General features: G+C 38.7%; 4 protein-coding genes across 4 annotated transcripts; 3 read left to right on the top strand and 1 right to left on the bottom strand.

Moving 5' to 3' along the window:
• The first annotated feature begins 5,544 nt into the window (after window positions 1–5,544).
• On the top strand, window positions 5,545–9,964 carry LOC103950680 (endoglucanase 25). Its single transcript, XM_048588019.1, has 6 exons — window positions 5,545–6,080; window positions 7,851–8,158; window positions 8,301–8,777; window positions 8,883–9,009; window positions 9,098–9,291; window positions 9,383–9,964. Exons 1-6 carry the CDS (start codon window positions 6,017–6,019, stop codon window positions 9,770–9,772), a joined length of 1,560 nt encoding a protein of 519 aa, XP_048443976.1. The 5' UTR covers window positions 5,545–6,016; the 3' UTR covers window positions 9,773–9,964.
• A 27-nt stretch (window positions 9,965–9,991) lies between these two features.
• On the bottom strand, window positions 9,992–11,343 carry LOC103950625. Its single transcript, XM_009361854.3, has 2 exons — window positions 10,484–11,343; window positions 9,992–10,381 (listed from the first exon to the last, which is right to left on the bottom strand). Exons 1-2 carry the CDS (start codon window positions 10,704–10,706, stop codon window positions 10,173–10,175), a joined length of 432 nt encoding a protein of 143 aa, XP_009360129.3. The 5' UTR covers window positions 10,707–11,343; the 3' UTR covers window positions 9,992–10,172.
• A 248-nt stretch (window positions 11,344–11,591) lies between these two features.
• On the top strand, window positions 11,592–12,446 carry LOC103950626. Its single transcript, XM_009361855.3, has 2 exons — window positions 11,592–11,992; window positions 12,088–12,446. Exons 1-2 carry the CDS (start codon window positions 11,680–11,682, stop codon window positions 12,315–12,317), a joined length of 543 nt encoding a protein of 180 aa, XP_009360130.2. The 5' UTR covers window positions 11,592–11,679; the 3' UTR covers window positions 12,318–12,446.
• Window positions 12,447–15,434: 2,988 nt separating this feature from the next.
• On the top strand, window positions 15,435–20,671 carry LOC103950628 (kinesin-like protein NACK1). Its single transcript, XM_009361856.3, has 14 exons — window positions 15,435–15,869; window positions 16,393–16,745; window positions 16,832–16,921; window positions 17,010–17,110; window positions 17,204–17,320; window positions 17,407–17,556; window positions 17,652–17,711; window positions 17,799–17,923; window positions 18,006–18,204; window positions 18,304–18,414; window positions 18,504–18,596; window positions 18,689–19,642; window positions 19,750–20,072; window positions 20,153–20,671. The coding sequence occupies exons 2-14, from the start codon at window positions 16,472–16,474 to the stop codon at window positions 20,478–20,480; spliced, it is 2,925 nt and encodes a 974-aa protein (XP_009360131.2). The 5' UTR covers window positions 15,435–15,869; window positions 16,393–16,471; the 3' UTR covers window positions 20,481–20,671.
• The last annotated feature ends 6,392 nt before the right edge of the window (window positions 20,672–27,063 follow it).

Below are 27,063 nucleotides of genomic sequence, written 5' to 3'. Positions count from 1 at the left end.
AGGCCCACCTTCGCGCAACCCCCCACCCTTGCAAACAAAGCCAGAAACCTTCCAAACCCCCCCCGGGCCGCGATCACTCATCCCTCTTCACCTTCCGGACCCACCTTCTTCCTCCTCCACTATTTATTTTTTTTTTTTTAAAAAAAAAAAAAAACCAAACAAACCCAGAAAACCCAGAAACCCATCTTCTCCTTCCCCTCCCGACCCCCATCACCTTCACCGAGCCCAAACCCCTCCACCTCCGATTCTACTCACCGCCACCATGTCCAACCCTATCATTCTCACACTCCTCCTCCACCTACTCGCTGCAATGGGGCCCACTCTAACTACCATCCCTTCCCTCTCCCCAGAGACGCACTCTTTTCACCGCTTGTTCAAGCCCAATCAAGATTCCTAAACCTCGTCACATAACCCTTCACATCAAATCTAAAACAAATCCACCAACCCATAAACCAAGTCAGAAAGAATCACAAAAAAAATACCAAAAAAAAAAAAGCAAGTAAATGCAAAATAACAAGAGAGAGATGTCGGAGATAGCGAAGGAGAGGGAGGCAAAAGGTTGAATGGCGGCGGGGGGAGGGGGCTAAGGGAAGGGAAGGAGTTGGAAGCGGGGCTCTATAAATGGTTCAGACAAAAGGATTTGGGTTCCGGTTCGGCGTCGTCTTCGGCGGTGGGTCTCGGCTAGGGAAGGGGAGATGAAGAGAAAGGAAGAAGAAGATGGGTTAGGAAGGTGAAGAGGACAGAGTGGTCTGGGGGTTGCGATGGTGATGGGGAAGGGCTGCGGTGGTGATGGGAGGAGAGGGAGGTGGGTCGGGGGAGGGGGGAAGGTTTCTGGGTTTATTTGCAGGGATGATGGGTTGCGCGGAGGTGGGTTTCAATTTGGGTTTTTTTTAAGGGTAAATCATTTTTTTTTGCCACGTGGCACACATTTGGCAGCCACATGGCACAACTGTGGCAGTCACATCAACTTTTAACGGATTAATGGATGGAAAATGTAATAGAGGTACTATATTGAAATAAAATAGTAGTTGAGTTATGAAAGTAAAATATTTTGAAGATGTTATATGCGGTTGTAATAAATCCCAAACCTGAGGGGTAATTTACCCTTAAAAATGGGGTACATTTTAAATTAAAAAGGGTACATTTTTAACAAATTGGTAAATTTAAGAATGGATACATACAAGATTAAAAAATTGAATTTTTTTTGTAAAAATTTAGTGGGTACAAACTTATTCTAATTTTATTTTTTTATTTGGGAAATGTTTGAATTGAAAATTAATTAGGAGTTTAATAAGGGTGTGAGTATTAAAACTCTAAATCAATTACTAATTTTTTTTTATTTTTATAAAAATTATGTAACTTACATGTAATTCAATAATATATTAATGCTAAAGATTTTGATTAAAATATAAAAACTGATAAAATCTTAATTAATAAACATTAAAAACTAGAGACCAGAAACTAATTTTTCCTTATTTGAATCAAAGATTATTTTCTTGTTCATCTGGAGGACTGAGATACGACGAGGTCAAGAGTCAGATTGATAGCATGCGTTACATTTTGTTCAAAAGTCCAATTAAACCCAATAAATTTCAACAAATGTGTGAGCCATGCAGCATCTCAAGAGAGAAAGAAAACAAATCATTGTCAAATCTTGAGATGACAAAGCAAATTAATACATGTTAGTCGTCTGAATATATTTTATAATAATCTTGATATTGCTAGTTCAAATATATAATATCTCTCCACCATGTAATATTCTTGTATGTTAACTTGGTGACCTGTATAGTGAAGATATATATCAAAGGAATTCTACTATAAAAAAAAGTGAGCAACAACTAAGAAGATTAGCAGCTATTTTGGCTGATATTATCAGGGGTGGATCCAACTTGGGACAAGGTGGATCAGTTGACTTTTAAGCTTAGAAATTTTCTGTAAAAGAGTTGGGTGTTGCCTTTTGAAAATCTAAGATGTCTTTAAAAGCTATCCTCCAACTACCTAACGAATTGACTCTGGCACTGAGCAGGGTAGCTGCTAGCCTCATGCCCTTGAAGGCGTTGCTATGGGCATCTTTCGATAGGTTCACTTGGCATATGCTAGCATGCTTGCTCAAAAGTTATTGACATCAGTCGACATGCTCGTTTGAAAGCTGTTGGCATCCGTCGATTGGCGTCCAATATGACTTGGCAAATGATCTTAGGCCTACCAAGGCTCGATGAAGTGCCAATTTACATGACACACCCCGATCCGGAATGTCCACTAGGACTCCGAATCGAGCTGTACTGGCCGACACCCGGAAGGTGACGAAGTCATAAAGTATAGTTATGTGGAAAATGGAATAAATTTAAACCTAAAAGTATCTAAAGACAAGAGTGTGCTATGAACGGGGATGAACCCATTTCACACACGACGTCAGAGCATAAGTAAAGTACAGTAGTGTGGGTAAGGATTATACCCTCGAAGGTAGCCACCTATACTAAGATTTGCCAAGAATCCTCGTTCAGCAGCTAAAACCTGGAGGGGCGCAAAAACAAGGGTGAGTGGGCCTGAAAATAAAGTTTTTAATAAAAACCTTTTGAAAACGTTATAACCCCTCACCGTAAAACCCATATAATTTCCCAGAAAATAATAATACATACGTATATAGAAATCATGCTTGAGAGTAGTGAAAACCAAGCATATGCTATGTCAAGTGTCTTAGCAATGAAATAAGTAAGCTAGGTGAAATAAATCAATGTAAAAATGATATGTCAGCCGGAGTCATCTAATGTGACCTGTACAGTTGAACCTATTGCTCATCAATCTAGTCGGAGTCACCTAATGTGACATGTACGACTCTAAACTTGCACACAAGTCGGAACCACCTAATGTGGTTTGTACGATAGGGTTGTGCACCAAACTTGGATCCAAGGTCAACGTGTGGTGCGGAAGGTGAACATCGTGTGAAGGACTGTACCCTAGCCATAGGCGGGAGCACTAACACCGGGGTGCAGGATAATGAGTTCTAAATGCATCTACGTATAACCACAAACAATGCATCCATTATCATTAATATGTACTCACCTGAACTTACCTGGCCTTCGCAGTATCATGCAACATTATGAACAGCTATACTAATGCATATGCTAAAATGTAAAGCAATTATGACATGGCATTTTAAACGAAATTCCATTTAAAACAGTTTATGGGAAACATATATATATATATATATAGAAAACCAAAAGCCCACTCACCTGTAGTCCACGCTACAACTCCCTAGCACAAACATCAAGTTGTCACGAATGATCGGTGCTTAGAACAATTATCAAATCATGTCATAGAATTCTAATCAATAGAACATATAACTTACATATCCTATTCGGGAAGATCCGTATGTCGGATTCCCGATCCGTAAGCTTTTAACATCCTCAAATATTACATATTATAATGTATCAAAGTTTGGTGACGATCCAATGGTCGGATCGTTGATTGTTATAATAATCAAGCAGCGGACCTTAATGAAACTACGTTCAAATGACGGAAATTCATCAATCGGACTTCACCAATGGAATCAAGGTATTCAAATTTAGTCTAGGAAGGTCAGGGGACATCTTGGCCCATGCGCCGCCACAGGTGGCGGTCGACCGTCCTGACTCGTTGGAAAATTATACTATTTCTAAAAATTCTCAAACTTTACAGGAATGAAGATCTCAATGAGTGGAGCAACTTTCATACTTGTTACTAAGGCTAATTTGGCCGAAAAAAGCCTCAATTTCATGAAAACCAGCCAGAAACCCTTAAATTTGGTGTTCTTGATTTGTCTCCCAAAACAACTCTGACGCCCCCAATCAATGCATGGGCTTTGTTTCAGGACTTAAGGGAAGTCTATTGATGGTGGTGGTTGATTGACGTACCTTCGGATTTGGTGGATCGCAACCCGTACCATCGCACCCACCGGTGCAAAACCCCTAAATTCCAAACCCAATCCTCTCAAATTTCAAGTGGAAATGGCAGAGGAAGAGTATAATTGATGATTGGAAATGATGAATCGGCCCATGTTGTCAGAAAAATGGTGAAATTCACCTGAGAACCCACCGGTTACAACCTGGGTCGTGGGTCGAAAGGGAACCCGGTCGGTTCCTCTCCTTTCTCCCTCTCTATTTTCCCCTCCTTGCTCTCTTTTCCCATTGGTCACTCTCTCTTTCTCTTCTTTCTCATTAGTCCGGTTCCTCCCTCATTTCTCTCCTTTATAATTCATCACCACCGCCCATCCTTCTTTCTTTAAATTTGGGCCACACACGTGGTTGTCTAGATTACGCTCCAAAAATCTGGAGCTTTCTAGAAATAGATAAATTTATAATTTTTCCCTCGACTTTAAACGTTAATATCTCATTCGTTATAACTCCAAATCACGATCCGTTTGCGCCCACGCGTTCGTAGTGACGAGTACTACGAGGATACACCAAGAAAATGAACCTTACGTGGCACAACACGACAGTCAACAAAAGTCAACACTTTGCCTCGAAGGGCATTTTTGTAACTTCATATTTAAAAATTATAAAAATCATAATAATTGGGGACGGGTCGTTACATTACATGTTATTTGGTCCAAACAAATTTGTGCGCCACACCCTATCCTTATTGACCCACCAATAATATTTCTGGAATCCATCATTGACTATTATTAGGGTACCAATGTGTTATCAATGAAAAAAAAAAGTGACAAAAACCAAAATATAGTTATTTTGGACATTTTGTCACCTTTTTCTCGTTAGTAACATCATCGTTATTCCACCAACAACAACCAAATAACTATTAATCTTCGTAGTTGCTACTCGTTTTTTGTAGTATTTTTAAATTATCTACGGATATATATATATTGTTAAGTTTTCTGTCTTTAATAATTAAGTTGACTAATTAAAAGACATTAACGAACTTAGAATTCCTCCCACGTTTTGGAGAAATTTTTCGGGATGACGGGAACCCCAAATCACCATGGATAGCTGGAATGCCCCTTTCATGGTGACGTGGAGTTCCCCGTAACCCCAAAAAATTTCTCCTCTACATCGTCTTCTTCGTTGGAACAAAGAGGCTCTCCCTCCTTTAGCAGACTTCGTTTCCAATAGAACCAAAAGGGCGGTAGCACAGCAAACCAGAATCCTGACCTTATTTTCCGACGTGAAGAGGGGCGGCCGCCTCTTTTTCCGCCTTAATAGCTTCGCCACTGCATGGCACCACATCTTAAGCACCCAATGGGAGGCACGATAGGAGGGTTAAAAAAAGAGATCCAAATTTTGTTGAGAATCAATGTCAGCCCAAAACCATAAGTAATCCACAACCCAATCTAAAGTCCAAGTCCATATCTAGTTTGATGATGTAATTGCTTACAATTGCAAAGTTAGGCAATGTTAGGTATGGTTGAGTGGAAAAAAATTAGGTGCAATTAATGGGTTTTGTGTGGTAGTAAATAATCTTAGTTTAATTAAGTGTGTGGTCTAGCTTTCATTTGGTTTGCTATAAATACCCAAGTCCCCAAGCATTGTATATCATCCAAGGAAAAACAAAGCCTAGAGCTAAATAAGAAAAGATTTGCTAATTAGTTTGTTTTGTGAGCTTTCTTTAAGAGTGTGCTCTATTTTCTTCTTCTTGGGATCATTAGAGTTATCTTGGATACTCTTCTTATTCAACAAATCTAGTGGGCTAGTGGGCAGTAATCAAGAGGGAGGGTGCCTAGGGTTACATTGTGTCGTGCGCTAGGGCATGTTTGGCCAACGACATCGATGTCAACTAGATGGGCGGTAGAATCAATGTAGTTTATTTGTTTGACATAGTATCAGTCGGTTTGTAGGGTGAGGATAGGCTCACCGGCGCACAGCATCTGATGCCTAAACCAGGGTAACCACAGTACTGATCGGCGGAGGTGGCTTTGACACGCCGAAACGGATAGCGATAGGCAACGCCGTTGCCGCAATCATATGTGGGGCAAATATTGGTTGAGGATGAAGAACTAGTGGTGTTGCTAATTCCATGTGACTTCATGATCAAGAAGAAGAGTGAGAGAGAAACAAGGAGCAAGGAGGTAAACATCGAATGGTGGCATGGTAATTTTGAGTATACATGTCTATGGTGTGTGCATGTATGTATGTATGTATGTATGTATGTATGTATGTATGTGTATATATATAGCTTAATCTTGGAACAAATTTAGTTGTAAGGAAACATTGTATGTGAAAAGAATTTTTTTATATGCACATTTGTGTCTCATCTGTCATGTTGTATGCAAATCACAATTTAACACATATGTAAAAAGAACTAACTAAAAATACATAATGTTCAAGGAGTTCCTTTAGACTCCAAGGTTTGATCTTAATTCAAGAAAATTGTGGTCCACCACCGTTTAATCTTAGTTTAACAGTGGAGGAAAAAGTACAATAATAAAAGTTAAATAACCACCTACTGTTGAATTACAATCGTATGGTCGGTAATCATAATTTTCTTAAATCTTAAGAGTCTAAAAAACCATGTATGTATGCAGACATGTGAAACTGTGAATGCATGAATCACTCATTTCAAAGAAAAAAGTCAAATATTTTCTGCACAACTTTTCTTATGCATGTTGAGGAACTTGGACCCAAACATATAAGAGTTGAAGTTCTTGGAATTTTCATTCCTCACAGAGGAGAAATAGCTAAGAAATACAAGTGATTCAACTGAAAGACTAAACGGTCGAAGACTTCCAGAACACATTTTTGGAGACAAGAGAACCATTTATGTAAGCATGAGTTTCATTGAATATGAAATCATCTCTTTAATAATAATTTCTGTACTAATCTTTCTCTTAATTTATAGTAAATTAGTAGGTTCTTAGGAAAGTAGACGTGAAGTGGTTACTTGATAGTTACCAAATAAGTCAGGCCATGCCCATAGATTTTGATTGCGAATGGTTTGTTGGAGAAATGGAAACTGTTAAAAGTTACAAAATAGCGCATGATTAATTGGTCTAGCGGTACTCAATTTTTTCTTACCTATAATCTTTCAACTGTGCTCATATGTCAATTGCCGGCCAAATATCAAAAAGACAAAATATATGCATATTCTCATAGGCAGCTGTTGGCAAGCATCAAACATTTAACACAGACGTGGTTTTCTTAATATATTTTCTTCGATAGCATCGAAGTTTTTTGCCTTATTAGCCAACTCATGCTTCTGTTTTATCAAGAAACTATTTCATTGTGAATAACTACCGACAACTAATTTTATAATTTATACTATGATCATAAAACCTATGATATTTAGTTTGTATACACATTTGATGATCAAAAAAACCTTTTTTTCTTCTTTTTTTTTTTACTTGCCATTTTCTCATCTCTTCACAAACAATGCCATCTTCTCTAGGTTCCCAGACACAAGCATCGGCAGCAGACCTAGAACCTGTGAGGTTTGTCCATACAGTTTCCGCGGCCCACCGTTTGCTTCCCTCAGCGAGTCGTTGGAACTCCATAGAAATTGACTATAACCTACTACCTCAGTCTTCCATAGCCAATGATTCAATCCCTTCTCCGTACTCCAAGTCTTACGAATTCAATCTCGTTATCACCGATAAGAACTACCTCAAACGTTGTCTTTATATTTCTGCATCCACTATTTTTCTTGTCCTAGCTCTAATTTTACTGGTAGCACTTTTACCTAATGCTCTTCAAAAGCATCATCGCCACCCTTCGAATAATCTTACGCGTGCATTGAACCAAGCTCTGACGTTCTTTGACGCGCAAATATGTAACATGTTTCTACCATCATGCATTTGATTAGAAAGAATTACATAGAACTTCTTTCTTTTATCTAACTTGCTGAAAATTTTCTTATCTGATCAGCTGGGGTTTACCCAAATAATAGTCCGGTAAAATTTCGCGCCAGTTCAGGATTGCATGATGGGAATTTGAGCAGTAAACCGGTGAATCTTTGGGGTGGTTTCTATGATTCTGGCAACAACATAAAGTTCAGCTTCCCTACAGCTTATACCGTAACCCTGTTGAGTTGGACTGTGATTGAATACCACGAAAAGTATGCTGATATTGGTGAGCTTGATCATGTCAAGGAAATAATAAAATGGGGCAGTGATTATTTGCTCAAACTCTTTGTTCCTCCAAACACAACTTCAGAGTTCATATTGTATTCTCAGGCAAGCCTTCTGAAAAATTTAAGTCCCGTTTTGATGACCATTTCATTTTCAGTTTTCATTGTTTTGCAACAGAATCCTGTTTCTCGAACACGATAATGAACTATTAGGGACAATGTTCTCCTTTTCCTTTTTTCCAATTTAGGTTGGAAGTGGAAACATTGATGCCAAGGTTCCTAATGACATAAACTGCTGGCAAAGGCCTGAAGACATGCATTACGACAGACCTGTTTCGATCTGCGACAGCACTGCTTCTGATTTAGCAGGGGAAATTATTGCAGCATTGTCCGCCGCTTCATTAGTGTTTAAAGAAGACAATGTATACTCAGGAGAACTAGTCACTGCAGCTGAGAAGCTATACGAGAGTGCAATTACCAAACTAGACCCTGCTAGGCAAGGAGCATACACCAAGGTTGATGCTTGTGGAGGAGAATCTAGGAATTTCTACAACTCTTCTGGTTTCCAAGATGAACTGGTCTGGGGAGGAACATGGTTATTTTTCGCTACCGGCGATAATTCATATCTAGATTATGCCACAAAAGAATTTAAGTACGCAGTTGCTAACGAAACAAGTGCCGATAAAGGGATTTTCTATTGGAACAACAAGCTCACTGCCAATGCGGTTATTTACTGCAACATTTGCTCTGGAATTTATGAAGTTGAATAAATTTTGTGCTCTCCCAGTTCTGGATTTAGAATAACTAGTTGGTACATTACATCTTTGTAGGTCTTGCTAACACGTCTCCGATATTTTCGTGATCTTGGATTCCCGTATGAATCTTCTTTCGACTCGTCATCAGACATTACTGACACCCTCATGTGTTCTTATATTTCTTCTCAGAAAACAACACCAGGTATATATATATCTGAGCATATTACAATGCATGCAGCTATTGTTGCATTTATGAGTAGTTCAATGCCTCAAAATTCCCAAAAATGCAGGTGGATTGCTCCTCCAAAGGCCTACTTATGGCGCGCGGGCACCTCTCGAATATGCTGCAACAGCATCTTTTCTTAGTAAATTGTACAGCGACTACCTTGATCTTCTGCGTAGTTCTGGTGGGAGTTGCATTAATACTGGCTTTTCCATCAATATGTTTTCCGTCGATATGTTGCGCAATTTCTCGATAACTCAGGCAATTGTTATATATTAGCTGAAGTATCGAATCTACGGATATACAAGCTTACTCTTCCATCTGCATAATAACACGAGTCTTTTTTCTTCAGGTCAATTACATTCTAGGAGATAATCCAATGAAGATGAGCTACATGGTTGGCTTCGGAGATAAGTTTCCAACCCAAGTGCACCACAGAAGCGCATCAATCCCTTGGGACGGTCATCAGTACTCTTGTGAAGAGGGAGAGAAATGGAAAAACTCGAAGGACCCGAATCCAAATGTGCTTTTGGGAGCCATGGTAGCAGGGCCCAACGATTTGGACAAGTTCGTAGATGAAAGGGACAAGCAGGAGTTCACTGAGCCTAGCATAGCAAGCAATGCTGGTTTAGTTGCGGCACTCATTGCACTTCATGATCCTCCTCGCCATCGTTCTTCGAAGGCCAATGGCACACTTTTGGGTATAGACCAGACGGGTATTTTTGGTAAGATCCGGCATTAGTTGCCGGTGGATTTGGCTGTTGAGTTAGCATGTAGGTTGTGCAGTTTTAAGAACATAATATCTAGTAATTCCCTGTACTTCTTAATTACTTCGATGTTTCTCTAAGCTCTAGCATTGAACAAGAAAACAAAGTCGAGGATTTTGGGAAAAACTGATGAAATTTAATGGAAAGTAAATCTTTTACAAACTGAACATACTTGCAATTTACACTCATAAAAAGGGAAGGAAATGGAATAGAATATCAAAGTTCGCAAACGTGAGTTAGGTCGGTTGAGCAGGGTAAGGTGCCCCACCCATCCAAATACAAATCCTCATTCCGTAAAACCCATCCCGTAAATTAAAGTAGTTTAGAATATCGCCTTGTCAAAACAATGAAAAATTGAGATACGATATTGAAGATTCAAGTGGAATGCTCGTGTCCGGAGATGGACTCATTCAACTTGGATTGTGATGTTACTTCAGTCTCAGTAGTTGGGTTGCTGCTATCATTTCCATTGTCGAGCTTCGCCTCAAATTCCTCGAGCCATGTGTCCAATCTATCCGCCAAACCTTCTCTCGGGACATTCCGCCACACAATTCGGGCCAAAAGAAAGAGGAGACGGAAGCACCCTGCAGAAAAGCAACCGTCGACAAATACTCAATCAGTCATTTGAACAAACAGCTGGTGAACTAACTCGCAGAAAACGAAAAAATGTAGGTAGCTTCACTCACAAGCAACAAGATACAGCAATGTCCAAGCGATATACAACACACCAACCAACAGACACAGAGGCTTCAGGATGGAGTGCATGATTCCGTAAACCGTCATCTTCCTCAACGGGCCGCCGGAAAAAATTGCAACCATCAGAGCCCCTGTAAATACCACAAGTGCTAGTAGCTTGAAATCCATGGTGGCGGTGGCGGTGGCGGCGGTGATGGCAGGTTCGGCGTCCATCTTTTCAAAAGCTTCAAATTTATGGGTTTTGATTCTCTCTGGAAGTAAATTTTGAAAACCCAACTGGAAGAAAGAAACTGAACCTCCGCTGCCCAGCCTGCCCCTGCCCGCCACAACCCAATTCACAGTAGTACCCAAAAGCAACGAGAATTTTTTGCAAGTATATTTGTGAAGGGCTAATTTCAGATTTTCGCCCTAAGTTTTTGGAGTTTTTTCACTTTGGTCTTTTAAATACTTTCCTCCTCAAGTTTTTTCTTTTCTTTTTTTTTTTTTTTTTTTTTGCACTTTGGAGTTTTTTTAAGGAAGACGTTACTACTCTAATCTACATTGATAAGTGGAGGGATGAAGGTATCCTTGGATTAAACAAGAAGACATGCTTGTCAGGGCAATCCACCACTTACACCTCAAGTTCATTAGTTTCCAAGATTTGAAAAATGTGTTAAATAACAATAAAAATGGCATGCTTCCGAAGCTAAAATTCACAGAAGTATTGGGGGGCACATTTCAATTTAGCTTAGGTTTTTGAATGATCGACGCTCTATTGACTGTGCCAGAAAGACAGTTTTTTTTTATGGACATTGAAATGTCACAACTTTTATGCATAAAAAAAAACTGAAAGTTACATATGTGACATGAGATGGAACTCATAAAAGTAGTTACGTGTGGGTAGATGGAGGGTATTTGGATCAAAGTAGATGGCTTATTGAAATGTAGTCCAAAACATAGTCATCTATCATTATATCAACTTTTGTAATGAAAGTCACTTTTTGTTCATATTAAAAGTTTAGGATTTGAGACAAAAAAGAAGTTGGGGGACCAAATCGAAAATCTCATAGATTTGTTTGACGCGAGGCCCAATGCCCCAAGGCCCAAGAGGAGGAGTATTCTTTGGGTTCACGTCACGTCTGTCTTTCCAAGTACCCTTAAACCTTCATCAGGGAGGATAAGATCGTCATTTGATTCAGCAGCATCAATGGAGTCCGAAGCTTTTCATGCAGCTGAAACTGTGACCAGCGTGGCTTTTCTGAAGCTGCTACTGGTGCTGTTTCCGGGGGCTCTGCTGCTCGCGATTTCTTTCGACAGCTCCTCGGAGGAGGTACTGATGCTCCGATTCGTGATCGAGGCGGGGAGATTGATACTCCAAATCATGATCAAAATGGCGATGTTCAGAATCAAATCGGTGATCGAAAACGTCCTGTTTGTAATCTTCCTCGTCATCTTATATCCTCTAGCTCTGTGCTGCCGTGTGACGCGAAACGCTGTCGCATTGCTGGGTATCGTAGCTTGTGAGTCAAGCAAACCATTTTGTTTTTATGTTTACCAGCTGTTTGTTTAAATGCTCGTTTAATTTATTGACTGTTTTATGGGGCGGTTCCCGCAGGGTCCTGCCGGGTTCTGTATCGTTTAATCACGCTTGTTGCGTCGACGGAGCTTGATCGTGATGCATCCCGAGGGCAAGAAGGAGAAGAAAGTGGTGACAGTGATCACATTGTGCCTAGATTGAAGGAGAGCTTGCAGTCATGGCTGATCGAATTCGAGGCGGAGCTTCGGAAGGGGAATTATAGCAACCCGGCTATTGTGGCAGCCCGATCTGTTCATCTCCTACAGTAGATGATCAATTCTCTCTTCTCTGCAGCAATTAAGTTTTAACTTTGTGCTTTAATTTGAAGTCAGAACATGTTCATGTGCATTCCAACCTAATATTTTCCAACGTATGAAGGTTGTAAACCCTACTTCCTACTTCCTCCAATATTTATTATTTACTTTCTTAATTACTCCAATAATTCTCTTTTAAGGACGTGTACTTGGATCGAGAAGGCCATGAAATAGAATGTTACATTAATGTTTAGGTATAGGATTAGGCTTGGCAATTTCTTATAGGACCCGTTAACCCGACATGAAATGTCATGAAAATGACGAGTTTCGGATTAACCTGTTAACGAGTCCGATCGTTGTCGGGTAACACCCGTTAAAAACCCGATAAGTAGACATTAGGCATGTCAAATTCTTGTATGATCCATTAATCTAACAAGAAATGACACAACCTTTTAACGAATTAGGTCATTATTGGGTCACCTGTTACAAATTCGTTATCTTAACGGCTTTGACATGACACGACACGACACGACACAACACGACCCATTAAGATAACTAGTACGACACGAACACGACAAACACAACCTGTTTGCCAGGCCTATATGGGATAAACATATCTACACTAACATCTTGGTGATCTATATTTTGTTCTTCATGTATGAGATAACTAATTTGATTGCAACACTAGACTTGACAACAGTTCATGTATAAGATAACTAATTTGAGTGCTAGCCTATGTAATTAGGCTCCCTCTCAACTATATGCATCAATATCGTGTGATTCACATGCATTAGAAATCAAATCTATTATGTACCTTGTGAAATATGAATCTGAAAGTCGTTCTCAATCATTATGCCACTAGTTTATATATTACTAAATTATACTTCATAAATAAGTCAAAATCCAAACCCCAAAAAAGTGGTCTATGAGTTGGTCCTCTTTTAAAAAGAAAAGCAGGTGCACCATGATAGTATATACTTGAAGCAAAGGGATTCTCTCCGGATCCCTTCCACCAAGATCACAAATTCGAGCTTTTGAAATTCGATCAAATGACTACAAATAGGGCACACTTTAAAAGTTATAATAACTTTAGCCGTTAGATCAAATGCAAAGATCTAGGTTTGTAGTCTTAGGGTGCTTTGTTGCATCAGACTGTCTCGGACTTGACTAGCTGCAGGGACTAAACTGGACTGGTTTAGACTACACTAAGTTGGACTAGCTTAGTGAAGTGTTTGGTGCAGTGTCAGACTAAAAAGCAGGATTGCAATATTAAAATATTTTATATTAAATTAATATATATTAATTAATATTTTATTTTTACTTTATCTTTTTGCTTTTTTTTTTTCCTAGAATCATCCCTCTAATCCTAGTAACCTTCCGCCTCTCCATCCCCCTTTCCCTTTTTCCCCATTTTTGTCCCTCCCACCCACCGGCCCTTTCTCTCCCTCCCACCGTCTCTCTCTAACCCAAACAAGCAATGCAACCAAAGTGATGGCAGATAGTCTCTCCATTTGCCTCACCAACGATGCAACTAAAATCCTCAATCTTCCTCACCTCCTCTTCCCACAAACCCATCTCATCCTCCACCCCAAAAACTCACTTAAAATCCCCAACCTCTATCTCCACTGAAATCGTGGTTGAACCCATATATGACTTGGTTCTTGAACTGAGCGTGATGAGGTGTTGGGAGTGGGCAGAGAATTGTGGATTCCCTTATTTTCTTCCTACTTGCTTTCTCTATTGATTGTGCAAGAAGTGAAATTTTTCCCCTTTTTTCCGTTCTTGGTTTTTGTAGAGATATGAAGGTCAGTCTTCAATGGAATATCTTCTGTGAATTTTGACTTCTGTTTTAGAGAGATGAATGTGAGTTTTCTAGCAGACACGGTGACAAAAAGGCGCGGAGGAGGGTTTGCATGATGCTGCTTGCAGAAGATGGAGACAGGACTAGCAATCCCGTAGTTTTTGGGGGGTCTCAGTAAGACCTCTTGGTGAAGCCTTTAGTGCAGGTGAGTCCGGGCTAGTCTTATTAAGACTAGTCCAACATGATAACAAACACCGAACTGGACTAATAGTTAGTCAAGTCTAGTCCAGTGACAGTTAATGAGGGCAAATAAACGCCCCCTTAGTGGACTTAGTGGAAGAGATCCAGAGAGGATTCATTTGCATCATATTTGGTGCTTAATATTAGATTAGATTTAATAACTCACCAAATTCAAAATTTGAAGGTTGACTTTCCTTTCTTATTTCAATTTATCAAAATGGTCAGACTGGTTTGAACCGACCACTTCAAATGGTTCAACTTTGGCCACTTTTGAGTAACTTTCCACGTATTATGGGAAAGGGATCCTATCCAAATACCTTCTACAAAGTCCACCAAGTTCATCTATCTAGGTCATTGAAATTTGATCCAATGGTTAAAGTTATTATAACTTTTAAAAGTGGCCCCTGTTTGTAGTTGGTGGATCAAATTTCAATGACTCGGATGGATAAACTTGGTGGCCTTGATGGAAAGGATCTAGAGAGGATCCATTTCCCATATTATGAGCCATCTGTCTGTCTTTCAAAAGATAAGAATTTTTATGGCATGAATATATTGCTATGGTATCGTTCTCATACAGATAATCTCGTAATAACTTCTATGATAAGGGTATACTATCACATTAGTGTCAAACACAAACACCAAAGATACAAGACCCACGATGAGAAATTAACAAATACCTTTTTTTAGAGTAATGCTAGGTAGATTAAATTTGCAAACTAAATGATGTGTCATCAATAAGAAATAAGCACGCTAATGAACACTTAAGTAATAATTCAATAGTTAACTTCCATGTTATTAATTTACAAAATTTAATCTCCTTAACTTTATCTTTATTATTAGCTGAAAGTGTTATTGGCACTCCAAAAATCTCATTCTACACTCCTCACAAGTGTATTTTTCTTTCCAAATATAAAAAATTTGGAATATATAATGAGATTTTTGAAATACTAATAACAATTCTCTTATTAGCAAGAAAACGATATTGTCACGTGACATACGAGTCATTCTCTCAAAAGGCCAAAATCAAATTTGTTTGAAGCGCCAGGCTGGACCAATAATCGAAAGTTGTGGACTTTCTTTCTTTTTGCCCTTTCGTGAATAGGGGAATTAATTAAATAATAAGCAAATAAAATAATAACCGTTACGACTTGAAACTCGGTCCCCGCTTTACACGACGCGGCCGATTTAACTCGTGAAAACGAAAACGCATTGTCAGATCGGCGTATAACTGTAAAATCCTCAATTAAATAAAGCCAAAAAAATTGAAAAAAAAAAAAAAAGAAAAAAAAGGAAAACTAGCCGTTGGGAGCCCTAGATTCAAAATTGAATAATAAAGGTGAGAGAAAGAACGAGGCAATAACTTTTCATCACCATTTCTCTCAGTCTCTTCATCTTCCTTCTCCAACACTCGACTTTGACTTCGAAGCGATTCTCCTCGGACTCAAAGGCGCTCCTTTCGTCTCTCGATCCTCTTGTGCGCCGAAGAATTCCGGAAGTTTTCGGGTCGATTTCAGCTTTCTATTTCTGTGAGTTTCCGTTTCTTAAATTAATGTTTGCTGATTTTCCCTTTCCATATATGCAGATTATGATGCTTATTGGAAATTCGATGTACCCAATATTTAATTGGAAACAAATTGATTCTTAACATGATTACTAATTAGGGAAGTTTTCATTTTTTTTCCTTTTTATTTTGTAAAAATGTTCAAATTTTCCTTTCCCAACTGTTGAAGTTGAATTCATCTTATAAACACGGACAAGTTGGATGATTTTTCAATTTTCTGATGAAAAATCTTTTTGGATTGGGAGCTAATCGGTTTTCGAAATATTTGTTGCTGTGAATTTCTATATGTTAAATTGTGTATTAGTTGGAAGATTATCCTGTTAGATTCAGCTGCTTATCGTAAGCTTAGATTTAAAGTTTGTAGATTTCAGGGATAAATGTTTGAACTATTGAGGGTTTCAGATCTGAGATTGTTGCTAAATTCTGAGGTTTTCGTTTCGTTCAATTGCTTTCTGAAAAGTTTTATAATCCATGAGTGGTTTTAACAGAGAGGGCTTTCCTGGGAGAGGCCTGAGATTCGGTGTTGGTGTTCTTCAAGCTCGTTTGATCTGCTAGATTCGAGAAACAATGACTGTCAAAACTCCTGGAACACCAGCTTCAAAAGTAGACAGGACACCAGCATCAACACCCGCTTCAAAAATAGACAGGACACCAGTCTCAACTCCGGGCGGGCCAAGAGCTAAGGAGGAGAAGATTGTTGTCACAGTGCGTTTAAGGCCTCTAAACAAAAGAGAGCAACTAGCAAAAGACCAAGTTGCGTGGGAATGCCTCGATGATAACACGATTGTTTACAAGCCCCCGCCTCAAGAACGCTCAGTTCAACCGGCCCCATTCACATTTGGTATAGGAAAACTTCTGCCTATGTGGTTTTCTCAGCTGTGATGGTTCACATTAAATAATTGGTTCATTGGTTTCTTCTGTTTGCAGATAAAGTTTTCGGTCCTACTTCCTTAACGGAAGCAGTATACGAGGAAGGAGTAAAAAATGTCGCCTTGTCTTCTTTGATGGGCATCAATGGTAGTGGCTTATCCTTAGACACATGTCCCTTCTTTTTCGATCCTCATCTCGCTTTTCAACAATTGATTTATTTTCTTTGGCACTGCAGCAACTATATTCGCTTATGGGCAAACAAGCAGTGGGAAGACATACACAATGAGAGGGATAACAGAGAAAGCTGTCATTGATATCTACAATCATATAATCAATGTAAGTTTAATCATCACAAACTAATAACAATTATGAAAGTTATAGTGAAGATTGTTGCTTTGAAACTAATGTACTCGGATTGTTCTGTTGCAGACTCCGGAGAGAGACTTTACAATAAAAATCTCTGGACTTGAAATATACAACGAGAATGTGAGGGACCTGCTAAATTCTGAATCAGGTCGTAGTTTGAAGCTTCTAGATGATCCAGAGGTAGTGTGGCTATAAGCCTTAGCCTATACTCGTTACCGTCACTTGTTCTTTGACATTCACTCATGTTCTGTATTTTCCTAATGTAGAAAGGTACCGTGGTTGAGAAGCTGGTGGAGGAAACTGCAAGCAATGATCAGCATTTGAGACATTTAATCAACATTTGTGAAGCCCAAAGACAAGTTGGTGAAACTGCTTTAAATGATAACAGCTCCCGGTCTCATCAGATAATAAGATTGGTCAGTTCATCATAGACCTTTGATGCTAGTTAGTGATGGTTTTTCCCTTTCCCTCACAACCGAGACATTGTAAATAACATTTCCCCTCCTTACAGACAATTGAAAGTACACTCCGTGAGAATTCAGATTGCGTGAGATCTTTCGTGGCAAGCCTGGTAAGAAAGGAACAAAATACCTTTTCAGAAAATCCTCGCTTCAATTTTACGTCATGGTTAACAAGTGTGAATGCCGATGATGTGCAGAACTTTGTCGATCTGGCTGGAAGCGAAAGAGCTTCACAATCACTTGCAGATGGTGCTAGGCTCAGGGAAGGTTGCCACATCAACCTTAGCTTGATGACACTCACAACTGTCATTAGAAAGCTCAGGTCTATATTTGCGTACATTTTTATCTTGAAAGATTATAATCAGTTTTTTTTTCTTACCTATGTGAACTGGTTTGATTTGCAGCAGTGGGAAAAGAAGTGGTCATATACCCTATCGAGACTCAAAGCTCACTCGCATATTGCAGCATTCTCTAGGTGGGAATGCACGCACAGCCATCATATGCACCTTGAGTCCGGCATTGAGCCATTTTGAACAATCTCGCAATACGCTCTTCTTTGCCACCAGGGCAAAGGAAGTAACAAATAACGCTCGTGTGAATATGGTATTGTTAATTTTCTTGCAACATATTTCAGTTTGCACCTGTACATAATTACAATAGACATTTTAGTTACCTTACTTGTGTATATAATCATTTTGCTAGGTTGTTTCGGACAAACAGTTAGTGAAACATTTGCAGAAGGAAGTAGCGAGGCTGGAAGCAGAGCTGCGCACCCCTGACCCATTAAGGGAAAAAGAATTGAAAATTCAGCAGGTAAACTAACATACTTGTCTTGCTAGATTTCATTTCATGTGCTTGGAAATGTATATATAAAATGTTTCAAATTGTTTGGCCATCACTAGATGGAAATGGAGATTGAAGAACTGAGACGCCAAAGAGATCGTGCTCAGTCTCAGGTGCTGGAATTACAGCAAAAACTTCAGGAGGATCCACAGGTCTATTTCCATTTTTCTCTCTCTCTCTCTCTCTCTCTCTCTCTATTTGTATTTCATTTTACTCATATAATCTTATTATATATCAACTTCAGGGTTCAAACCCTTCGGGAATACCCCATCCCTCTGTGAAGAAATGTCTCTCATACACCGGTGTTCTATCAACAAAACCCGACAAAAAGGATACAGGCCCTGGTGATAGAGCAAGAAATTTGAGGCAGTCTATGAGGCAATCATCAACTGCTCCTTTCACACTAATGCATGAAATCCGCAAACTTGAACACCTGCAAGAACAGCTTGGGGAAGAAGCAAATCGAGCTCTGGAAGTATTACAAAAGGAGGTGGCTTGTCATAGGCTAGGCAACCAAGATGCAGCTGAAACAATTGCCAATCTGCAAGCAGAAATAAGAGAAATGCGTTCTGTCAGATCAGTGCCAAAAGAAGTTGAACTTGGAACTGTAGTTCCTACTAACAAGAGTGTAAGTGCTAATCTCAAGGAAGAGATTACGAGACTTCATTCACAGGGCAGCACAATTGAAAATCTCGAGGAACAGCTAGAAAGTGTTCAGAAGTCGATAGATAAATTGGTGATGTCACTTCCTAGCAATTATCAAGAGTGCAATATTGAGGCATCCTCCAAGTCTAAGAAGGAGTCCAAAAAGAAGAAGTGTCTACCTTTGGCCTCAAGTAACATTGCCAACCGGCAAAATTTCATCAGATCACCTTGCTCACCTCTATCAGCTTCTCGGCAAATTGCAGAATCTGAAACTGAAAATAGGGCTCCTGAGAATGATGATATTATGTCCGGTGAGATTCAGCCAGAGTCTGAGAAGGGGACTCCGACAAAGAATGAAGAATGTGGAGATGTCTCATCAAAGGAAAGCACTCCAACAGGTTATCGGCGTTCTAGTTCAGTAAACATGAAGAAAATGCAGAAGATGTTCCAAAATGCAGCAGAAGAGAACGTAAGAAACATTAGAACATATGTAACGGAACTGAAAGAGCGGGTGGCCAAACTGCAGTACCAAAAGCAGCTACTAGTTTGCCAGGTATGAAAATGCATTTTTCCTACTATCTAACAGAACTTACATGCGTATACTATTCTATTTATCCTTGTGAAGAAATCTCATTTCGTTTCAATTGGTTACGCCTCCAGGTTCTGGAGCTGGAAGCAAATGAAGCAGCCGGGTACAATTTAGAGAATGATGAGGACACATGTGAGACTGAGGAGCCCCAAGTCTCGTGGCAAATAACTTTCAAGGAACAAAGACAGCAGATCATTGAGTTATGGGATTTGTGCTTTGTCTCCATCATTCATAGGACACAATTTTATTTGTTGTTTAAGGGTGACCCAGCTGATCAAATCTACGTCGAAGTGGAGCTGAGACGGTTGACATGGCTGCAACAGCATCTCGCGGAACTTGGGGATGCTAGCCCTGCTCATGTGGGAGACGAACCCAGAGTTTCGTTGTCATCAAGGTTCCTTTTCTTCTCTTTTCAAGTAACTAGTTGAAATCATTCCTTTTAGTTAAATATTCCTAATAACTTCCGATATGCAGCATGAGAGCGCTAAAGCGCGAAAGAGAGTTCCTTGCGAAGAGGTTGTCTTCACGCTTGACAGCAGAGGAGAGAGAAGCATTGTACATGAAATGGGACGTCCCGCTTGAAGGAAAGCACAGGAAGCTGCAGTTTGTGAACAAACTTTGGCAAGATCCCCATGATCCCAGGCACATTCAGGAGAGTGCTGAAATAGTTGCAAAGCTTGTTGGCTTCTGCGAAAGCGGAAACCTGTCGAGAGAGATGTTTGAGCTCAATTTTGTGCTCCCATCTGATAGGAGGCCATGGATGATGGGCTGGAACCAGATTTCCAACCTTCTCAATTTGTGAGAACGTTCATTTTTGTTGCAAGTACTTTACATTCTTTGAAATAATGTATATGTAAATGATTTTTCAAGCTTTCATTGTCTGTGTTGTCAAGTGTGACTATTGAGCACAATGCACACTTTGCATGGTGTTCGATATGGAACTCTAGTTTTCTGTAATCTTCAAATCTCAACAAAGAATTGATTCGTTTCCAATGGTTTCAAATCTAATTGAATTAACTTTCACTAGAAATTGGCTTCTCGTAAAATTGTTATAAGTGCTTTCTGACAACCAAAAACGCTTCTAACTGCATTTGGCAGAAAAATTTAGAAGTTCTTACATACATTCTGGAGAAGCAACCAAAAGCGCCTCTAACTTTGAAGTGTTGCTTCTTAATGAAAGTTCTTTTAGTAGAAGCGCTTATGAGCAGAAGTAGTTCGTACAGAAGCAATCTAAGCACTTATCCAATACCAATTCTCATCATATATATAAGTAGCACTTTACAATCACTACTATTGATAAACCACACACCGAAAGTACAGCATAGATATAGATAAATAAAATAGAACACACCAAATTAATTAAGCATAAGTTAATTCCTCTAATCTTCATTAATCATGGAATAAATGAGCAAGAGGCATCATATATCCATGTCAAACATAGAGATAACATATATATATATATATATATATATATATATATATATATAGGGCTCAAGGTGTGAGGCTGCATGATGCATCATAGATTCTAGCACTTAGGGAAGGGAGTGCCACAAGTGCTGGCAACTTTCCTCGCATTTGGGGTGTTGACAAGCTTCTTGAGGTTAGGGTTCTTGAGGTACTGGCAGAGGCAGGGCTTCTGTTCCTTGATCTTGCTGCAGCATAATGTCGACGGTGGAGTTGAAGAGGTGATTGCTCCGGCACAGGGGCTAAGTTGAATGGCGTTGCATGTTACCGCCGTTGACACCGGCGCTGTGGCCAGCAGCAGCACCAACACAGTGCACAATGCAATTGCAATGTAGGAAGCATATGATGCCTTCATCCTCACTCAACTCGACTCTAACAGGAATGTCTAAATTATTAACTTTGGTTGTGTGGTGCATTTGGCTTAGGCTCCCCTCTCTATTTATACAAGAGATAGTATACTTAAATAATTACCACCGGTTTACTTTTTAACTTTTTTTTTTTTTTTTACTTCAAAAGTTTAGTTACAATACAGGTGGGACGAGGAATTTATATAAAATATATAACATGTGTAAACTAATAACGACATATGACGAGTGATTGAGACATAAAAATATTTAGTTGGTCGATTCAGTGATATGTTAATGTTTTTCAAATCGAAAAATCTCATTAGGTAATATTTTCATTCCACTCAATGTGTGATATTTGTTAATTATAGTTAATTTCATATTTTGAAAACTCATATTTGCTTTTCAAGAAGCCCTTCGTGCTAGCATAGTTAAAAACCTTTTATTTTTTTCTTATGCGCTGATTTATTCAAAGTGAGTCGAATTTAAGACCTATTGGCCTTTAATCATATCACAAAGCACGTGATGTTTGGAAAGAGAAAAAAGCGTCCGTAAATTATTTTCTTTGAATAAGGACCACCTATATCCTCAATGATTGCTTCTGTAGTGAACTTAAATTTTTTTTTTTTTTTGGAACACGTGAACTTAAAATTTTGATGTGTAAGAAAGTGGATCTTAAACTCAGCCTACAATCTACAAGCATGCCCACACTTTAAAAAGATTTTTCAACGTGTTGAGAACAGTTAGTACACTAAATATCATCATACAAGTAGTTAGATATTTAAAAAAAAAAAAATTCAACCATTTGTATTATGACACTTAGTATACCAAACTGTGTTTCTGACAAATTAAAAAATTTCTCAACACTTAAAGATTAAACCACCATGCGCCTTTCGGTGATGCCGATTTGTGAAAAAATTGGCAAATTTTAATCAAATGTTGCAGCCACCCCACATGCTTTAATCATTAATTTGACCATGCACTTGGAATTTTGCGTAATCATGCTTATAATCACTAATCATCATCACCATCCTTGATATCCGTAATGCAAATACTATAATTCATTTTTGAGCTCCTACAATCTGTGTGCATATTACTCATTGCAGTTTTTTCTTATAGCAGTTTTTCTCTAATACGGTTAACTGCTTTTGCATTTATCAGTCTTGTCGATTGCCGAACCAATGCATATTAGTTGGCCGGCATCGCAACAATTGGATAACTACAAATGCTACAAATACAGTTAACCGCATCATGCATGTTTGCTTTGTAAATTAATGTAAGAGATTAGTGATTAAAATGATTAGGTACATTGCACTTCAAAATTCACTTAGACGTGACAAAAATGAGTAGATGACTAGACTAGCACTTTTGGATTTAAGCGATTTTTAGGCTGTAGACATTGTTAAGAGGATCAATCTCATATCAAATAAATGAGGGGTTTTGTCTGTGTTTATAAGTAAATTGAATTATTCTTCATACTGCCAATTAGTTTTATAGTGAAATTCTTAACTTTTTCATGGTATTAAAGCAAGTTGTCATGTTTGTGAAACCTAACAGCCACACGTAATTCAAGTCATCCGATTTATGTTGTCCACGTAAGAGAACGTGTTAAAGATATCAATCCTACATACGTGTAAAAAAAAAGGTGTAAAATCGGAAAGAGTTTGCTCTTTTGCCTTTGTAGGCGCTTGTTGTCTCTGTCTCTCTTTGAACTTTCATTTCATCTGAAATTTCCATCACAAGCTATCTCCAATTCCTTCTCTCTTGGTGGAAGACAAAGAAAATCCCTTAAATTTGTGAAAGAAAGCATCTCAATAGTGAGCTTTGATTCTGTGTGTGGCCGGCCGCATAAACTCTGTCGGCATGGTGATTCATAGAGGGACCGGTGGTTCCGTAACCATCCAAGGTTTGGGAAAAACGCCTAGGAGGTCCTTCGAGGATCCTTCAAATGTTTCAGCGGGGAGGACCGTTCTATTTCTAGGGCTATATTGTTTAAGTAGTTTTATTTATGTTGTTAAACGCCGTACAGTTGTAAGTTTATAGTCTAAGCAATTTCATTAAGGAAGGGTGAATGAGTTAAAGGCTTGCAACACACTCCTTGTGAAGAAGACGACCCATATAAAACTCTCTCTATTCATTTGAATGTCGTCGCTTTTTCATACTAATATTTAATGGAACGGTAAAAAAATTTTTAGGGAACGAATATAAAAAATTATTAGTGGACTCATAAATTGAAGAAACAGATTTTTTTTTTCTAGTATGTAAAAAAGACGCTTACGGTTTAAAGGATGTAACTTGTAATATTATCACCAGACCTCTTACATTGGAACCCTTCGGCCTTAAAATTATCCGTCATTGTTTATCAGACATCAAAATTTCTCCTGTCCTAGGTTATTATAGTAGGAAAGGGATCCTCTTCGGATCCCTTCCACCTAATCCACAAAGATCTTGGCCATTAAAATTTGATCCAACAGCTAAAGTTATTATAATTTTTAAAGCGGGCCCCTGTTTGGAGCTGTTAAATCAAATTTTAATGGTTTGAATTCCCGAACTTGATGGATTAGAAAGAAGAGATTCGGAGAGGATCCATTTCGATTATAGTACATGCATGCCAATTGCCAAATAATACTAAAATCCCACCACTTTAAGTACATTGTGGGTTGCAGAGTGGTGGTAATTATCAAAGTAGTTGATGAAGAAAGCTCATGAAATCGGCGTGAAAGATGAATGATTAGGAGAGTAGTGAGCTAGCGTGGGCATTCAAGGTCAAATTATGATGAGTGCTTGGCGATATGATTGTATGTGGGGCATTGAAATCATGGTTAATTAACTTGTTTAATTGTCATGCTCAACTGGTAAGTGAGTGATAAATTTTCCTACTTTGGCGAAGATCTGTCCTTTGATACTTGATAGATAGTGTCACAACAATGATAAGCTCACAATCATAAGCATTGACTGATTTAGAATTCGAACATTGGTGGGTCTCAGTATTAAAGATTTAAGTTTTTATATATAGAAACAGAGTGCATAGAGCGCAAAAAAATAATAATAATAATAATAATTTATTCACTGAGGCATTTCATCGAATATTAGTGGGCTTATTGTTGTTAGTCAAACCATGTTGTGCACATGTCAAGAGATGTAGCATGCCGAGTGCTATCGAAATATGCCTAGCAAACGTTACATCAAACACTTGGTAGACACAATAATGACTCATACCAAACATTTAAAGAGTCCTCAAAAGATCTTCAAACGTATATTTTCCAAATTTTGAATAATCCTGAGTTCACCTTGATCTCAATGTACATCTCCCCTTGATCACAAGTAATTCCAGAAACATAAAGCTCGTTTTTATAAATTTACTCGAAGAAAAACTGTAAACTCTAATAAACTTGCATCTAACCACAAACGGGGAAAATTCTTTAATCTGGCATAGAACTTATTTTTGTCAAAGTTTTCAAAATCGAGTTATTAGTTTGTTATTAATCGCATTAATATTATTTTAATTTGACTACATCCATAGTTTGAATGATGTTGAGTTTTATGACAAAAAAAACCATTCAGTATGTTGTAATTTATTACGTCAAATTTTCGACATGGGTCGAATTCTTCAACAAAATTCAAAAAGTTATATGTATTTTATGGTATGTGGTGTAAACTTCTGAACTGTGCTTGGATAGACTTGACTTTTGCAGGCCGAAGCACGTGTCATCATACCAACCTAAGCATAAACGCTCAATGCCATAAGAAACAAATAAAATGTTTTCGAGCAAAAGGTTAAATCTCACCGTTCAGAGCCAAGCAATTTGGACCGTTCAAGAGAAGGAAAGAGATTTGAATGTTGAGGAAGAAATTTAGAGTACATAACTCTAACACAAGTGTTGGAGAGACAATACAAGTAAACAAATTATTTGTATTACACACACAAAATATTACAACACATAAACTCTCAAATACACACTTTAGAAGCAATGACACTCATTTTCTTTCTAAAGACAAACTCTACACCATTCACATTCCTCACAAGACTACTCCTACTTCTCACTCTCACTTAGTCTTCTTAATTGATTCTTACTTCTTCTTGGTTGGTTTGTTTTTTTTTTTTTTTTTTTTTTTTTTTTTGTTGATACAAATGGTGTGGATATCTTCTCCTTTTATAGGCATGGATGAAACCTTGGAGAAGCATGGACACATCATGCTAAAGATATCTAGATAATTCCACTAACTTCCTAAGCTAGAATTATCTACACTAATCTTGCAAGCTGGTGGAAACCTCACCATTCTTCTAGATTGTTCCATCAACTTAAGAAACAACATTCTAGTCCTTTCTACAAATGATTACTTTAACTTGGATAATCTAGCTAACCAACTTTAGTGAATGTTCTAGAATTCTTTATTCTAGATTTGTGTAGGTCTTTCAATGAGATGGGGTTGATTTCTTTAACACTCCCCCTCAACACCATCTCATTATTCTCTCTACGCTGCGTTGACAATGCTTTATCTTGGACACCCATTTGCATGATATGGGTTTCGCATCTCTTGGCCTTGCTATTGGATCCCAAGGTTGATTTTTCTTTAGGACAACATCCTCTTCGCCCAGATGTATGCCACTCGGAATTCTGTGATGTTTCTTTACACATCTCAGCTTCAACTACTTCTTCTACTATGGCTGTGGTGGAGTATTTGTGATTTGACTTCGGTATTCTCGTTGACCTCCGTAGTTGTGATTGTGGAGTTAATACTTCCACTTCACTAGGTCATTCTTCTTCTGGTTGTTGATACACACCAGTTTGCCAAGGACTTTTAGGTACTTCTTGCTTGACATCGTCACCATCAAGCAATTCCTCGAGCTCATCCAAACACGATTGGGTTTGGGCAACTTGGTCTCCCATTTCCTCCTGCAACGTATCTTCGATCTCTCTCAAGTCAGGCAACACCTTATTTTCTGAGCACCATCAAGAAGATGCTTCGGCGTCCCATTCTTCCTTCATAGCTAGATATGCTACGACGTTCTAGTCATCTTCACTTTTATTCTCTGAGTTGGCGACATTATTCTCTGCAAGCTTTTTGAACCAGTACTTCTTCGCCATGTGGCCCTTTTTTCCACAATCGTAACATTTGCCCTCAAACCTTTTATTATTATGGGACTGACCGCGGTTGCCGTGATACTTCGGAGCTCCCTCTGGCCGAGAACTCCCTCCTCCTTGATGACCTTTTTCCTTGTCACCATTTCTTTTAGATCCACCATCAGCACGCTGCTTAGAGCTACCTTTACTTTCAGTGTAAAGTGCTTCTTCCTCACCTTTTAATGAGACCCCTCCCATTTGCTTTGCCAAAGCTTCTTGATTGGCAAGCAAATTCTCAAACTTAACAAGTGATGGTTCAGTCAGCCATCCTTGTACAGCGGCAACGAAGCCTCGATATTCGGGTCTCAGTCCATGGATAATTATTCTTTTTATCTTGGATTCTACAATGGCAGTAGTAGGATCTAATTCAGAAATTTCACAACAAATTGACTTTACCTTGTGGAAATATTCGGCAATCATTATGTCTCGTTGGCCACCGATAACAACTCGT

This window comes from the organism of the source record quoted next, unplaced genomic scaffold (genome assembly GCF_019419815.1).
Source record: "Pyrus x bretschneideri cultivar Hongxiangsu unplaced genomic scaffold, Pyrus_bretschneideri_v1 Contig27, whole genome shotgun sequence".
Classification (NCBI taxonomy): domain Eukaryota; kingdom Viridiplantae; phylum Streptophyta; class Magnoliopsida; order Rosales; family Rosaceae; genus Pyrus; species Pyrus x bretschneideri.
Note: the sequence above shows the minus strand (reverse complement) of the source record. Positions and strands in the feature narration are given on the sequence as shown.

Excerpts from the sequence above, each read along its gene's own strand:
- LOC103950626 (XM_009361855.3), top strand. The coding sequence starts at position 11,680 with ATGGAGTCCGAAGCTTTTCATGCAGCTGAAACTGTGACCAGCGTGGCT. Across the intron at positions 11,993-12,087 it reads ATTGCTGGGTATCGTAGCTT|GGTCCTGCCGGGTTCTGTAT; the intron begins GTGAGTCAAGCA and ends CGGTTCCCGCAG.
- LOC103950628 (XM_009361856.3), top strand. The coding sequence starts at position 16,472 with ATGACTGTCAAAACTCCTGGAACACCAGCTTCAAAAGTAGACAGGACA. Across the intron at positions 17,321-17,406 it reads AGCTTCTAGATGATCCAGAG|AAAGGTACCGTGGTTGAGAA; the intron begins GTAGTGTGGCTA and ends TTCCTAATGTAG. Across the intron at positions 17,924-18,005 it reads ACTGTCATTAGAAAGCTCAG|CAGTGGGAAAAGAAGTGGTC; the intron begins GTCTATATTTGC and ends TTTGATTTGCAG.
- LOC103950680 (XM_048588019.1), top strand. The coding sequence starts at position 6,017 with ATGATCAAGAAGAAGAGTGAGAGAGAAACAAGGAGCAAGGAGGTAAAC. Across the intron at positions 8,778-8,882 it reads ACAAGCTCACTGCCAATGCG|GTCTTGCTAACACGTCTCCG; the intron begins GTTATTTACTGC and ends ACATCTTTGTAG. Across the intron at positions 9,010-9,097 it reads TTCTCAGAAAACAACACCAG|GTGGATTGCTCCTCCAAAGG; the intron begins GTATATATATAT and ends CCAAAAATGCAG.
- LOC103950625 (XM_009361854.3), bottom strand. The coding sequence starts at position 10,706 with ATGGACGCCGAACCTGCCATCACCGCCGCCACCGCCACCGCCACCATG. Across the intron at positions 10,382-10,483 it reads ATTGCTGTATCTTGTTGCTT|GGTGCTTCCGTCTCCTCTTT; the intron begins GTGAGTGAAGCT and ends GCTTTTCTGCAG.